The sequence below is a fragment of the Apis mellifera genome, linkage group LG1 (genome assembly GCF_003254395.2).
Source record: "Apis mellifera strain DH4 linkage group LG1, Amel_HAv3.1, whole genome shotgun sequence".
NCBI classification, from domain to species: domain Eukaryota; kingdom Metazoa; phylum Arthropoda; class Insecta; order Hymenoptera; family Apidae; genus Apis; species Apis mellifera.
Genome location: NC_037638.1, coordinates 2,643,567 through 2,659,386, shown reverse-complemented (window position 1 = coordinate 2,659,386; position 15,820 = coordinate 2,643,567). Strand labels below are relative to the sequence as shown.

The window sequence follows — 15,820 nt, the reverse complement described above, 5'->3', positions numbered from 1 at the left end:
TCGGCTCACAATCGCGTTGTCGTGCAACGACGTATTTATTGGCGGCGCTTCGTTAAAATCAAGTTTTCGTTTGATCTTTAGCCAGACACGCGTCCAAACCAACCATGAAATGCCGCATAGGCATCGATTACAAAATCCTTATTATTCAGGTAGATTCAAACACTACAATGTGTACTTCAATACATCGGATTGGATGACAAAATTATTATTTTCTTTAAAAAAAGAAAGAAAAGCAATCGATATATTATATTTTATATCATGAAATTTAATTAATATCGAGTCGTATTATTTTGTATATTGATAATAATAATTAAATATTGATTCACTTGTGATAGTGATAATTTGCTTATGTCTCAATCTAATGTTATAATAAAACATGTAGAGATAAAATCTGCAATTATCAAATGAGAAACATTTAATTAAATAATAAATGTATCCCTATATAATTTTCCCTCTTTTTCTGTCTCACTTATCTGTTTTCACATATCACCGAGATATGTAAAGCAAAATATTAAATATTTATTAAAAATATTATATCTTGTTTGTATACACGATATTACACACACACATACACACACGATGTCGCCAAGTTTATAGTTATACAAGATGTCGAGTTTAATTAGGTACACGGAAATTGATATAAATACGTGTAACGAAGTGAGATAACGAAGAATAACGATTAAATTTGCGCAGAAAAAGTTGTGTATTAAAGTGTGTATTAAAGGACAAGCGATCCGTTTACTTAATTCCTCGCGTATTAATCGCCAGCGTTTAATCGATATAATTAAACAAACTGGATAAATTTGAATCGGTCGCGAGTAAAATTAATTGGAAGCTGGTTATTCCTTTATCGCAAACAGAAAAACTTCGCCACGATGTTACTTCTGCTTTCATAAAGGTAAACGTGTGGAATGCGTTCTCTCTCTCTCTTCGTATTTTAAAAACGCGTTTCTCGAAGGAGAAGAAGAAGAATCGAATAAGAAGAATTTCGAATTTTTTGACAATTTTAAAACATTTCAAGATAAAAACTTGCGACGAGAAGAATTAAAGGATATTTAAGAATAATCGTGTATAAAATTTTTATCCGCGTTGTATCGGGATGTCGTGATAAATTGGCTCGTAAAATTTTAAAACGCAATTCCCTATACCTATCATTCATCTTATAAAATTTTACGTTTAATTACCTCGTTCCCCTATCAATATTTGGACGAAATAAAGAATTTACAACGATTGGAAAAATTATTTTCAAACGAACAATTTTTCTTTAGCTGCGCTATTCCAAAGTAATCTGCGTGTCGTGCAAATTTTATTGGAAATAATGAAAAATACAAGAACGGAGGAATAATAGTGAAAAAATCGTACAAAAGGCCATTCACAATATTTTGCACAATATTTTTTGTATACTGATCACATCGAAGCCTTCAAAATATCCCATTATATAGAATGTGAAAAAAAAAAAATTCGAACACTTCGAGTTACAAAGTGAAGAAAAATTCACATTTTTTTTTTTTTCCTTTTTTCAAGAAACAACATTATTCCCCTAGTCGGTTCTCCGTCTGAAACATAACGGTCAAAATACGTGCCTCCTGCATACAATTCACCGATGAATAATCCATGGAACCCATCAAACGAAGCGTGACCTCGAGCCGACCACCTACGTACGCAAAGTACGCGTAAAAAAACGTAGCGAGAACTACGTATAAACGTATCACCGAAATTATCTCGTATCTCCCCTCCCCTCCCTTCCCTTATTTATTCCCTTTTTTCCCTTTTTGTAATGCCAAATATTCGCGACGTCCACGCAATCGCCACATCGCCATATTTTCATTCGAGGGTTCATACACGTTTGCATATTTTTTTCTTTCCTTTTTGCCGAGGAGAAACCGGGAGCCATGATCCTCCGGCATCGTCCGAAATATTTCGATGACGTAACGCGGAGAGAGAAAGAGAGAGAGAGAGAGATCGAACGAGGGAACGGGGCTTACATATGTATTCCCTTTTATTCGGTCGCGCATATGGATGTGTGAGAGTGTTGTCGTCGCCGTTTCCCCTAGCGTGCACGCAGGTCCGATCGGGTTCGCACGTGGCATAAAACGGGCCGTGCACGGAGAAGGCCATTCGCGTTGCCACGATCAAAATGTATCGAGGATATAAAAGTGGATAGAAAATATAGTAGTATTTTGTCTGTACCGGTGATCATGGAAAGGATTAAGACGAGAAAGGAATTTACGTGGAAATGTATATTTATGAGAATTGTTCCCCCCCCCCCCCACTCTTCTTCCTATACGACGAAAAATAATCGAGAGAGTATGTTTAGGTTAGGAGAGATTTTCAATTTTTTAATCTTTAATTTTTTTTACTTTTGTGTGTACACGGTGTGGTGATCATATTTGGAGGACGAGTAAAAAATTATATTATCGTTAATCGTAATTTTAAGAATTATTTCTCGGATGTTTACTTTTAATTTGTTTCGCATTTTACAACGGTTAGGTTAGGTTATCGTCAAGTCTCGTTTCTACCGCTACGTACGAGGTGTTAACGAATGTAATCCCAATTCCATACTAAAATAATGAAGTAAATATGTGTGCTGTTCGGATAATGGAACGTTTGGATAGTAGATGTTTGGATAACGGGGATTCTATTGTAGTTTGATTGTTTCAAGCAAGATTGAAATAATTTGATCTCTTCGGATGGTTGAGAAGTATTCAAATATTTGAACGATTTGCTTGTATCCAAATTCGTTATCCAAGTTAATCTAAATAATAATTAGAAATAATAGAAAAAAAAAAAATTATTTTTGAGTTTTTTTTCACATTTGTAAAAATATAATTTGTCGCATGTAGCAAATTATTCGTTTTAGGTATATTTAAAAATATTATTTGAATAATTGAAAAAATAGTCAAGAATCCATAATATTCTGTCACGATTCATTATAACATAATAATATTCATTAATAATTTACATAAACACGTTTCTACGCGTTCTCAAATTTTTAAGAGATGGAAACGAAACCGAGCATAATTTAATGCCGTTCTATAAGTGGCGAATAGTCGATTTGATGCACACGTTCGAAGTTCATTTCAGAGAATATATAGGCTCGAGTTCGATCGTCTCTGTTTTCGAACGGCCTCTCGTAAGATGCAAATTACGATATCGTCCAAGATATACAACATCGTTTCGAGGTGCACGAATGACACTTAATTTGAATTTTTAACCTTGCTTGTACACCTACTACTACCTTTTTAAATTCACTTTAAAACTCCAACGTCATTTTTCTTTTTAACAAAATAGCCGAGTTCGAAAATAATAAGCTCCAGTCTTTCCTAACCTTCTTCTCTTTTCAACGTTTCATTTATTTTATTATCGGACATTGTGTCGGTGAAAAACCCCATAAAAAAAGGGACAAAAATTTATATTACTTTGACGCAACAATCTCACCCGGTTAAATTTCTCGAATGTCGCGCAGAGCACCAAACAGAAATGCATTATAAACGACAAAACGGTCGGGGTATGCCTTCTCTCTGCCATACTCGTTCCACCATTATTAGAACTCGTCCGTGCAACAACGTGAGGCGCTGTCATCACTTTCGAAATTCCGCCGTTCCATTTCCGTGAACGATGATGCAGCATCGGTTCGGTACGGGTTTCGACAATCGTATACACATCGCTCGAAGCGATTACTCGGATATTCGCCGGTTGGCCGGCGTGCCTCGCATAATCGCTAAGTTATGCACGTTAAGAAGGATGTGCGAGTTAACTTAGCTCGTTGCATTAGCGGAGATGAACTCATTCCGCCTATTTCTCTTCTGTCCTGCCTCAACCTTCGCCTCCTCCTCGTCCCATTCCTCCTCCTGTGACGCGACCAACATATTATACACGCTTATGTATATATATTTATACGTACACACACACGCACGCACGCACACGAACGTAAGAACAACTCGACCGGTCTTTCTCCGGCGCGTTAAGCCGACCGTTGTTTTTCCTCTTCCCTTGCCCCGCCTCTACGTTTCTTCGCGAGCATTCTTCGCTTCCATTCCGTGTCTCGCCGCCGCCTACACCCCTCCCCGTTCCATTTATGACGGATTTAACGAACCTTGAAAATCACGTCTCGCGAAATGTTTATCAAAATCCCGACGAGACGAGTATACGCTACTCGATACACTATCGCGGCCATGGGCCGTCGTCATTCGTAGCGAAATTGTGGAAAGGGAGTGTACACTGACTCATCGTGGAATCGCATGAATCGACGCCGATGGACCGAAACGTAATCGTTTAGCCAGACTAAACGATTCCATCTATAGATACGTATATATACTACGTGCAATATTCTGATTACGCGTATTACGTAACCGAACTGTTGAAAAAGATGTTTGTAAAAATATTTTAAAATATTCCAGTTTAATTGAACTTGATTTTTGAAGGTGGAAAAAAGCTGGAGGAAATGAGACACGTATTTGTATATTTTATCGTAATTTGTATTTGATTGCATATTGATTAGAGAATTAGGTACGATATTTTTTAGCAACTGTACGAAATAAAAGCGTATAGAATTAATTTTTTTTAACAATTAACTGTGGAATATTGAAAAAACTGCGTTTCAAAATATGGTAGATCGGTGTAACGTGTTTAACAATATGATGAAATAAAAAAATTTGCTCTTGCTCGCATTCTTGCGAAGAAAGTGGTGCACGCAGCGCCATCTCTCGGATGCCAAGAGAACTATTTCCTGCAATTGTACTTGATGCAACTTGATGTAATACGTACATTAACGTATTTCTCATTAATTTAGAATAATAATAATAATAAAATTGCGTATCTAATCTCGAATAAAATTATAATTATAAAAAATTAATTATTCCAGCAAGGATGAGGAGAAAAAAAATTGAAATTTTAATCAAATTTGATTCGTTAGCTAAAAAAAAAAAAAAAAAGGTTAATTATCTTCCTACATTAAACTTTCGCCTATTTTTTTACAGATAAAATTGATATAAAGGATTGCAGAAACTTTCCATTCATAAAAGAAAATTCTAAAACGTGAAATAATTTGAGAACACACAGTTGCTGGAGCACAAATTAAGAAACAGATCTGGATATTACCCGCGCCTGAGGAAAAACTTATGTCTCAGAAATAGAGAACCTCGTTAAATCACGCAACCTCCACTTCCATAAATTTTCCCCTTTCCTTCCCTTAAAAAGAAACTCAAACTTCTCGTCCCAGTTTTTCTAGAAATACTTCTTTATACCCAATTTGAAACTATTAACGCATCTTTACTTAAAAAAAAAAAAAAAAAAAAAAGAAAAGAAAAAATACATATTTCATATACTTTAATACAAACATTTACTTTTATATTTATATTTCACCTACTTTCAAACTCTTCTACCCTCTGACAAAGAGGAAACAACATTTTCCTTTTCCCTTTTCTCCTCAGCTTCTTTACTTAGAAAAATTAGATTCTTCACTCAGAAAAATAACGGCAAGGTTTGGCGCAAGGTTACACTCCAGGATCATTCCAGTTCCAGAGAAATCAATGCTTGTAATGAATTATGAAACGGGCAATCTTCGTAGTTTCTTTTTTTTTTTTTTTTTCATGCATTCGCGTCCCGAATGTCAGCCGAAACGATGAAAATATAAAACGTTGATCACGTCGCCGGTTGAAAGAAGCATTAATCGATCCGACAAATGGCTCGTCCATCAGAATAAAACTGTGGTGTAAAGGCAGAAGGATCGAAGGAGTGTCTTGAAAACGAGCGTGGAGAATAGTACGTTAGCCGACTCGTGGCCCTCGTCCAAAAATCGACTATATGACCGGCGAAGGAACATTAATTTGTAGCCGCATTAAAAGCATCCCATTTTGCGTTCTACATTGTATTGCCCCCCTTTTTTTCGCCGCGTCTGCTCTACGTTTCTTTATATTTTGTTTGATCGATGTATAATATTAGCCACTAGCCAAAAGTTTCGAAGTCATCGATCGTGTCTCGTGGAATGTAAAAATTGAAAAAAAAAAGAAAAGAACGTGCGTTTCTTCTCGCTCATTTCTTAAAATGCACATACATCATTACGTAAAGTATCTGCTTTTCCTATTCTTTTTTGTAATACAAATTTGCAAATTGCAAGTCTAATTAAATATTCATCACTCAAGAATTTAATTATATCCAATGCACGTATTCTCTTAATAATATCGTGATATCAATCAATTTATAATCGAATTTCGATAAATGTGGAAGTACAGTGAGAATAAATAAATGGTATAAATTTAAAAAAGAAAGAAAATGCAATATCGTGTTACGTCTTTTACATGACAAATCAACGCGTAGGGGCAATGCAGCACCTCGATCTATCCACGTATATCCGTATATATACTCGTGTATCGAGGGAACCTGGGGACGCAGTATAATATAATGGTTTCGCGAGCAGCATGGAGAATCGCCGGTTTCGTGACTGCAGCTTTTGCTTCGTGACTCATTCGTGACTGGGATTGGGATCTGACCTCGCCGCTGCACGAGTTAACCATTGCATTAAAGTTCGAACGGTAGCGGTAAAAAAGTGCGGGAAGAAAGTGAACAAAGACCGCGTCCAGCCGCGTTTTCTCAACTATAATCGACGAATTATCGCGAGTAATTATCGATGCAATCGAGAAAATTATTTTCTTTGTCTTCCTCTCACTTTTCTTTTCTCTTTTTCTTCTTCTTTGACGAACAGTGTCAATCGAATGTTTTCATTTGAAGCAAGTAAAAAATTAAGAAATATTCGATCAGAAGAAATCAGAGAGAAATCGGTAATTGTGAAGAAAATTTCCATATTTTATTTTATTTTTAAATATCACGTATGCTTGGATATTATACTTTCAGACACCAGTTCACTTCCAATTTATTTTTCCGATTATAAGAATTTCTCAAAGATCAAAACACTTATCTTGAATTTATCTTCTATCAATACCGCAAAGAAAAATTTATTCGTCACCTTTTCAACGCCAATTTACATACCTTAATCCTTGCACGGATGTAATTTGAAGAAAATTGAATTTTTGAACGTTCCTATTCCATTCCGATTTCCATCGCGTTTCCATCTTTGTTTTTTTTTTTACATCTTTTCTTGCACACTTGCACTTCTTGCCGTCGATTCTTCCTCCTTTTTCTCTTCGTATTTCCTTCCTTCCGAGGACGTTTCGTTAGCTCGTAAAGACACGAACGGAAAATTTGTTTAGCTTGTGATTTAAAGCGTCGCTTAACCCCCTTATTCCTTTCCATAGGGGTTGGAGATTTGTTGTTTCGTAGCCACTCCGCTAACTGCGCGACAACGCCGGAGTCACATAAGCAATAAGCGAGAACATGGATATCGTGCAGTCGATTTGGCCTGTGTAGTACGTTTAAGAAAGACTTTTATGTTCCCTGGGACAATATCGGGAAATTTATTCACGCCGGAATTGCATTGTGCGTCGATCGATACACACGTGCACGCGTGTATTACCTCATACTCCACGTCCTTATTTTTTTTTTTTTTACCTCGAACTTTATTATTTATATATATATGTTAAATTTACATACTCCAGTGCTGGTTGAAGGACTTTTCGAAAATTGTATTTCTATTTTAATTTTTTAAGACCGAAAAGTCAAGGATTGTAGCTAAATATATAACGATTAATAAAAATTGCGTTCGTTATTGTTACGAATTATTCAACATGTAAATATCAACGCGTGCTAGTAAGAAAATATAGTAACGTATTTATATACTTATTATTTCGCGTTAAGAAGCAACGCGAGACATCTTACGGTGCGCAATACTAACTAACCAACGTCTCGAGATCCCGTGGATTAACCTAAACGAGCAACGTAATATCGAGCAACGGCATACAAGCTTTAAAAGACGCAATATCTGTTTTATACAGTAAAGTAAGTACGCTAGTCTTTTTCTGCCCATCAGATCTCGGGTCAGTCTCGTGAAAGAGAACGATGAAGCTAATCCCTTCGACTCTCGTCGAACAATCAAGTATGTGCAAACTTCCGACTAATCCTTGCGGCTGCACTTGCCTTGAACGCATCCACGCGCACGGTGGAGCCCTCTGTGCAATCCTGCACGTGTCACGGTGTAATTAAATATTTGTAAACAGAGGAAAGGGATTCTCCGACAAGAGTTGGCCCAAGTTGTCGGTTAATTAGAGAGACAATGAACTTAATCGCATTGCCCAAGTTCGTCACAAAGGTGTCCGACCAGGGTGCGAAACGAAACGAGAGAGAGAGAGAGAGAGAGAGAGAGGGAGAGAGAAAGAGAGGAAGAAGTTCTTCGCTTTGGCGTCTTGAAGTTACGACATCCAATCTTAAACTCTCGAAGCTCCAGCTTCTACGGAAACTATCGCGTACTGCCGCAGAATTTCTTACGCGGTCCAGGAACAGGAGACTTTGGCGAAAGAAACTTGAAACGCGACGATCGTGAGAGCTGTTTCGAAATGTTTGTTGTGTGTGTCGGCTAGTTTCTGCCGGGGAGTAACCGATTTTAACCTTTAAAAAGTTTGACAGAAGAGACGAGAAAGGATCGAGAAAGGATTTTAATGGGTTCGAAAAAAAAAAAAAAATTGGCGGAATTTTTTTTATGAATAAAAATTAACGGGGTTGCAGATTTTTACACATTTATGAGAAATTTAAATGCGCAAAAAAATCTGCACGATGTATTCACATAATGTTCGAAAATATATAGGTTACGAAGGGAGCAGGGTTAAATATTTTTATATTTCAGGTAAATTTATTTTTTATTTATTACTTCTGGTATAATTATACCATTTTATCCTTCCCATTCGTTATCTCTATTTATTCAAATAACAATCCTGTCCAATGCAAAAAGATAAACAACCAAAAAACAAAATCCCAACGAACTCGAGAACCCTTTCCCTATCTCCCGTTATCGAGAACACGATAAAAGAGGCGCGACCTCGCCGAAGGGGGTGGTCGGAGGGAGCGATACGAGGGGATTCAATGTGTTCGTTAATCCGTTCCGCTTAATGCAACGACGGGGGAATGCAGGATCCCGGTATACACATCGAAACCATGAGGGTTGAAGGCCTCCGCTTCCCCGTCGTCGACACTGACCGCTGGGGGTAATTACCGTGCCCGATGAAAAGCTCTCACGCTCAAACCCTTTCTCGACTAAGCCGGGATGCGATCAGTCAGGCGTCGATCCCGACCCTTAAGGTGACCCCTCGGCCATCGAGCCGAGTGTGTCCAGCGCCAATAACCGGTCATTTTTCTGCAAACGATCTCGACACACGTATGTGCACATACCTCTCGTTTCCCTTCCATTTCGACTCGGTCCAAGGGGTGCTTACTTACTAGTAGTTGGTTCGAAGATATAGGGAAGGAAAGGAGGAAGAAAGTGGACCCTTATAACAGTGGCCTGGTTCAAATCATGGAACGAGGTCAACCGTGGAACAACTGTGAAGTACGGATATCGATTTTTTTCCTTGTTTCGGTGTATGTTCGAGATGTAGGCAATGGACAATTGGTCCGGGGAATTGGATAATTATTTTGCGTGATTGAGTGCGAATTTTTTAAATCTTTTAAAGAAAAAATCTATCAAAGAAAAGACAATTTATTTTATAGTAATTTAAATAATTATTGTATATTTAAAATAAAGATGGAAAATATATTAAAAGATTTTTATCTATCTTAAAAATAAAAATATATATATAAAGATAAATAAAATGTAAATATTCGTAAGAAATAGAATAAAAATAATCGATAAATTATAATAATCAAATTTAAATTTATGTGATTCGAAAAGCAATCGATAAAATTACAGAATAGATAAGTGCGGGTGCAGTTGGTAAAATACCAACAAAGTGTAAGTAGTTTCGTTTCGAATTTGTTTAGAATTTTTATGATTAAAAAAATTTACACTTTTTATTTAAATAAATGACAATATTTCAGAAGAATTTTACTAGAAAAAAATTAAAGTTAGAAAATGTTAAACATTTTTATCTATCAAGAGTATTAAAATGTATATTATTAATAAAAAGTAACTTATCAAATTTATACTATATTATCAAACATTTTTTTCACTATTTAACTATGATTATGACTTGATAAAATTATTATTTTGTTTCAACTTTTAACAAATTATATTTTTAAAATCATTTTATTATTTTTCCTTATCAGTGATGTATTAAGAAAATAAAGGTTAAAGGATTATATCATATAAAAAAATATTTTAATTAAACAAAATATTGTGAATTGTAATCATTTTAGAATTCTAATAACACATAGAGAAAATATCGTTAAAAATAGCCGCTATATAACACGATACAAAAATATAAGAGAATGTAAATAATTAGAGCATAGAAGGTAGCAACGATGTTTAAAATTCATGTGCCTATTGACCTTAGAGTAGGTCAATCAAAGAGCGTATCTACGAAGTATAGTGATTACTCGTGTCAAGAGCAATTATCAAAAGAATGTATAATACCGACATACTCAATAACTAGAGGTGCATGGCTGAGCATAATTAAATCTAATCACATCCAGACTTTATTAATAATTTTAGGTTTTATTATAATTTCTTTCTAAGCATTCTCTAACTAACCGAGATATAATTAATATCTTCCTAACAGTTCTATTCTAATAAATTATTCATTTTATAATGATTTAATAACGAAAGTAATTAAAAAATTAAATTCGATAAAATTCTCTTTGTAATTTGTAAAATAAGATTTTTATAAAGTCTTTTTTAAATTTGGTTTATAACCTTAACAATTTGTAATATTATTTGAATAATAATAATTGTTAAAATAGATTTAAAGTTCTATTTTTTTTCTATATTAATGTTTATTTTGAATAAATTGTTTCTTATATGTAATTAGATCTGTAAAATTGTACAAAGTTTTTTAATATCAAAATAAAATATTAAGTTTATATTTTGTTTTTTTATAAAGTAAAAAATAATAATAGTATAACTTCATATAAATTTTATATGAATTATTTCTTATATTTACATAAATATTTTATACATTTTTTTTTACAATTTAATCATCACTATCCATATCTTCAACTGCTGAAGAATCTTCGTCTTGTTCTTTACGATCCCAATCTTTTAATTTTGTTCCCATTACAAAATCTTCTCTCAACACGCTCCAAGTTTCTTTATCTTTTTTCTTTTCAAGCTTTTTATTTTCTTGCTCTTCATTTTTTACATCATTATCTACTGGAATACTTTTACTTCCTCCCATAAGAACATCCAAAAATTTAGTCTTATCAATACTTCTTAATACTTGTTCACGTTTCCTTTCTAATGGGCCAGCTTCGGATAACTTTTTATTAATTTCACCTTGCTGTTGTTTAACGGCATTAAATAATTGTACTACACCTTTTGTAGCAATTTTTTGTAATGTTCTCTCACGTTCTCTATCCATTATACTTGGTTTTACTCTAATACCTAACTTCTTTTCCTTTAACTGTGGTTTTTTAACAACATCTTTTTCTTCTTTTATTTCTTCTTTTACTTCTTCTTTTATTTTCTCAATATCTAATGAACTTTCTTTATCTTCTTTCTCTTTTATATCACATAACCTTTTCGCTTTTGATAAAACTATTGTCTTTTTACGTTTTGGCTTTTTTGTTTGTAGAATTTTACGCATAGCATCTGCCCATCCTGAATTTCCTCCAGCATCACTTTTAATATCATCTTCAAATTCTTTTTCTATATGCATCTTTCTAAGATTTATATAAAAACTTTAATTAAGTTATTCAATTTTGTATTTAAAATATAATTTACATAGGTTATATAGAAACAAGAATTTTTTTTATGTAAATTCTGAATACAACCTTTGATTTTTTCGACGATATTATGATGTTTGTTATATTATTGATCACACACTTTTTATTTGATTGAAAAATTAATAAATATAATACTAAAATATTTTAATTATGAAAAAAAGAGAATTCAATGATTAGATATATGAACATGTGGCGACATCTTTCGCACAATTTCATAAGAAATAAGAAATGTTTACGTGAATAAAAAAGTGCCATCTTTGGAGTATATTTTAAACTTTATGAAACATGGAAGCGAATCATGTATCATCAGAATTTTTGTATAACTTTAATACACATAAAATAAAAATACAATATTGGTGATGTTTGAAATTAAAATTAAATTTTTTAATGTACAATCATAAATAAATGGTAGAATATATGGCATAATATATGGCAGAATATTCTATAATAATTCTATATCATAAGATGAGATAGAATGACATGATATCTTATAGATCTTCATGTCATATGTTTTAAAATATCGACTTCGAAAAAAACAGAATCCTTCTTATACTGTAATTTACTACGACTGATATAAAAATTAAATTATTCTCGAAATTTATATATCTATATATATACTATGAAAAGATCCATGAGATCTACTATCCATACTCTTTTACCCAAAAATTTATTTGAAATCAATGATTTTTTTTTAATGTAAGTTTGCAAAACATTTGATTTTTCATTATACAAAACAAATAACAAAAAGAAATAAAGCAATAAGTTGCAAGCAATAGAACAATAACTTAGATATAATAGAGCAATAAATTTAAATATAAAAATTATATTCAATTATATTCAATTGTATATCTATTAATTCTACATATATAAGACACAAACATATGCACAACAATATTTACATCAATATTTTATACATCCATTATTATGAAAATATAAAGTATTGATAATTATGAAATTAACAAATCAAGAAAAAATTAAATGCATTCTACATATTTATTGTAATAATCATTTTTAAAATCAACATTACTATCTACTAAATCAACAAGTTATTACTATTATCATTTATTATATATTCATGCATTTATAAATATATTTTACATTAAACAATATTTCTATAAATCTATAAATCATTTATATTTTATATTCTAAGAAGATTTTATCTTATCTTTTATTTAGAAAAATGAATCTTTGAATTTAATTAAACTCAAAAATATCTTAATTAAAAATATAATATAATTAGTGTATTAGCTTTTATAGCTTTAATTTTTAATAATCTATTTCTATATTAGCTAAATGCTCACATTATCCCTTAATCCCTACTTAATATAGATTTAAAAAAATAATAATTTTCTATATAACATTTGAAGATTAGATTAGATTAGAAAATTTATTTACAAAAAAATCTCAATAAAATTCAAATTATATAAAAATATAAATATGCTTTATTCTATATTGATTTTTAAAATAAAATAAATAAAACTATAAAGAATATAATTAAAATAACATAATAAAATTCTATAATATTTAATTATATAATTATAGAATTTTATTAATTAATAATTGATTAAGTTTTATGATGAACATTTATTATTTTAATTTTTCTAAAAAAAAACAAATTAAAAATTCAGCATTTTAAATGATTTGAAAAAAAGATATATTAACGATATTTTTTGCAACATATTATTTGCAAAATGTGATAAATGATGGTGAAAAAGAAAAGAATTTTCCATTTACAAGGATTATTACAATAAAAAATCATCCATTTGATAAATTCAGACAATAAACTAAGTAGAATTTATATCGTAATAGTAATAAATTAATATTCGTTTATAAAATGAAAATATTTTTCAATCAATTAATCAATTATGATGAGTGCTTTATTATACACAACAAATTATTACATATTTCAAGAAAAAATGGAATTTCTAATCATCAGGATTATTGACGACGTATAATGACGACGTACATATAATTTCGAATCACGAATTCAGAAAAGAAAATGCACAAAAATTTGGTAACAAGTCGAAATATGTCAAAATATATCGAAATATATCAAACTTGACGATAATTTGCCCAAATAGAAATTAAAATCATGAAACAAACATATTAAAAAAGTACACATAATGAAAAAAAGTAATAAGTAAATTCAAATCTAGATTTAACAAATTATCGGTAACCTCATCATCGATGGAAAAAGAAATAACTCAAAATACTAATTAATTTTGTCATTACAATAATAAATGAATTATTAAATAAACAAAAATGATAATAGTTTATAAATTTAACAATAAAATATGAATATAATTACTTACTGCGTAATCGAATCATCGAAGACGGTTACGAACACGCGACCGATAACAATAACTTTTCACAGGTGACTGACAACTCATACACATAGCTCGAGTAAAGGCTTTCTGATTGGCTAGCGATTCGAAATTAACGTATTGCATAATATATTTTAATTACTCTAAAATAAATATATTCAAATAGATTTTTAATTTATTTATATATTATTAATTTTTTAATTATTTATTATTTATTATTATTTATTATTTATTTGATGTTTATTTCATGTTTATATGTTTATATATTTTATTTGTATATATATTTTTATTCTATATTTATAATTTATTTATTTATTGATTTATTTAATGAACTATTTTTATTCTATATTTATAATTTATTTATTTATTGATTTATTTAATGAACTATTTAACAAACTATCGTAATCATATATCATCGTATCATATATTATCGTATCGTATATATATTTTATAATTTTTATAAAAATAAGAATTAATTTAAAATATATTAAAACAAAATTATTAAAATTAATATAATTTATTATAATTAACGAATGTAATTGAAATAATAATTTCATTATAAAATATATCTTTTCATACACACAATATATCTAGTGATTTATTACTAGTAATAAAAAAAAGATTATTACAAATATTTGTGAAATATAAAAATTAAATTAAAAGACCAAAAATTTAATAGAAAAGAATTTAAAAATAACTATAATTTATAATGTATAAATAGATTGTAGAAATAAATAAATCGATCAATAATTGATAAATCGATAATGAATTATAAATATAGAATGAAGTATAAATATAAATTAAATAAATAATAAATAAATAACTTAAAAATTAATAATATATAATAATAACAAATATTAATAATATTATTATAAATAAAGTGAAAATCTATTTGAATATATTTATTTTAATTAGATATATTGATACGATATATTAATTTCGATTGTGGCTTACAATGTCAACCAATCAGAAAGTTACTATTCGAGCTATGCGCGCGCGTCGTTAGTCAACTGTGGAAAGTCATTGTGATGGGACGCTTACTTGTAACCGACTTTGGTGATTCGATTACGCAGTAAGTAATTATATTCATATTTTTTGATTAAATTTATAAATTCTTATCATTTTTGTTTATTTACTAATTCACTTATTATTATAATAAGAGAATTAATTAATATTTTGAATGGTTTCTTTTTCCATTGACGATGAGGTTACCGATAATTCGTTAAGTCTAGATTTGAATTCACTTGTTGCTTTTCTTTAATGTATATACTTTTTTAATACACTTGTTTCACGATTTTAATTTCCATTTGAGCAAATTATCGTCAATTATCAACATATTTCAACATATTTCGGTTTGTTGCCAAATTTTCGTACATTTTTTCTCCCGAATTCGTGATTCGATAATCGAAATTATAATGTCGTCATTGTGCTATCGATAATCATGATTAAAAATTTTATTTTTTCTTGAAACGTGTAATAATTTGTTAATGCGTATATGTTTCTTTTCAAGCTATCACTTAAATATTCAATCTTTATTATTATTATTTGTTATTATTGATTTTTAAATTATACTTGACAATTTTTCGAAGGTTAAATTATTGTTTTTTTTTATTCATTTATTTCCCGATTAATTTACAAGCTAGTGAATAATTTATACTTTGATTTTTTAAAATAGAACTTTTAGTTTATTATTTTTTTATTTTTATATGATAAATTAATACATTTTAAACATT

General features: G+C 30.6%; 1 protein-coding gene across 1 annotated transcript; it reads right to left on the bottom strand.

Moving 5' to 3' along the window:
- Positions 1-10,950: 10,950 nt before the first annotated feature.
- On the bottom strand, positions 10,951-11,971 carry LOC724992 (RRP15-like protein). The gene is made up of 2 exons (XM_006559884.3): positions 11,812-11,971; positions 10,951-11,700 (listed from the first exon to the last, which is right to left on the bottom strand). The coding sequence occupies exon 2, from the start codon at positions 11,694-11,696 to the stop codon at positions 11,013-11,015; it is 684 nt and encodes a 227-aa protein (XP_006559947.1). The 5' UTR covers positions 11,697-11,700; positions 11,812-11,971; the 3' UTR covers positions 10,951-11,012.
- Between the last annotated feature and the right edge of the window lie 3,849 nt (positions 11,972-15,820).

Excerpts from the sequence above, each read along its gene's own strand:
- LOC724992 (XM_006559884.3), bottom strand. The coding sequence starts at position 11,696 with ATGCATATAGAAAAAGAATTTGAAGATGATATTAAAAGTGATGCTGGA.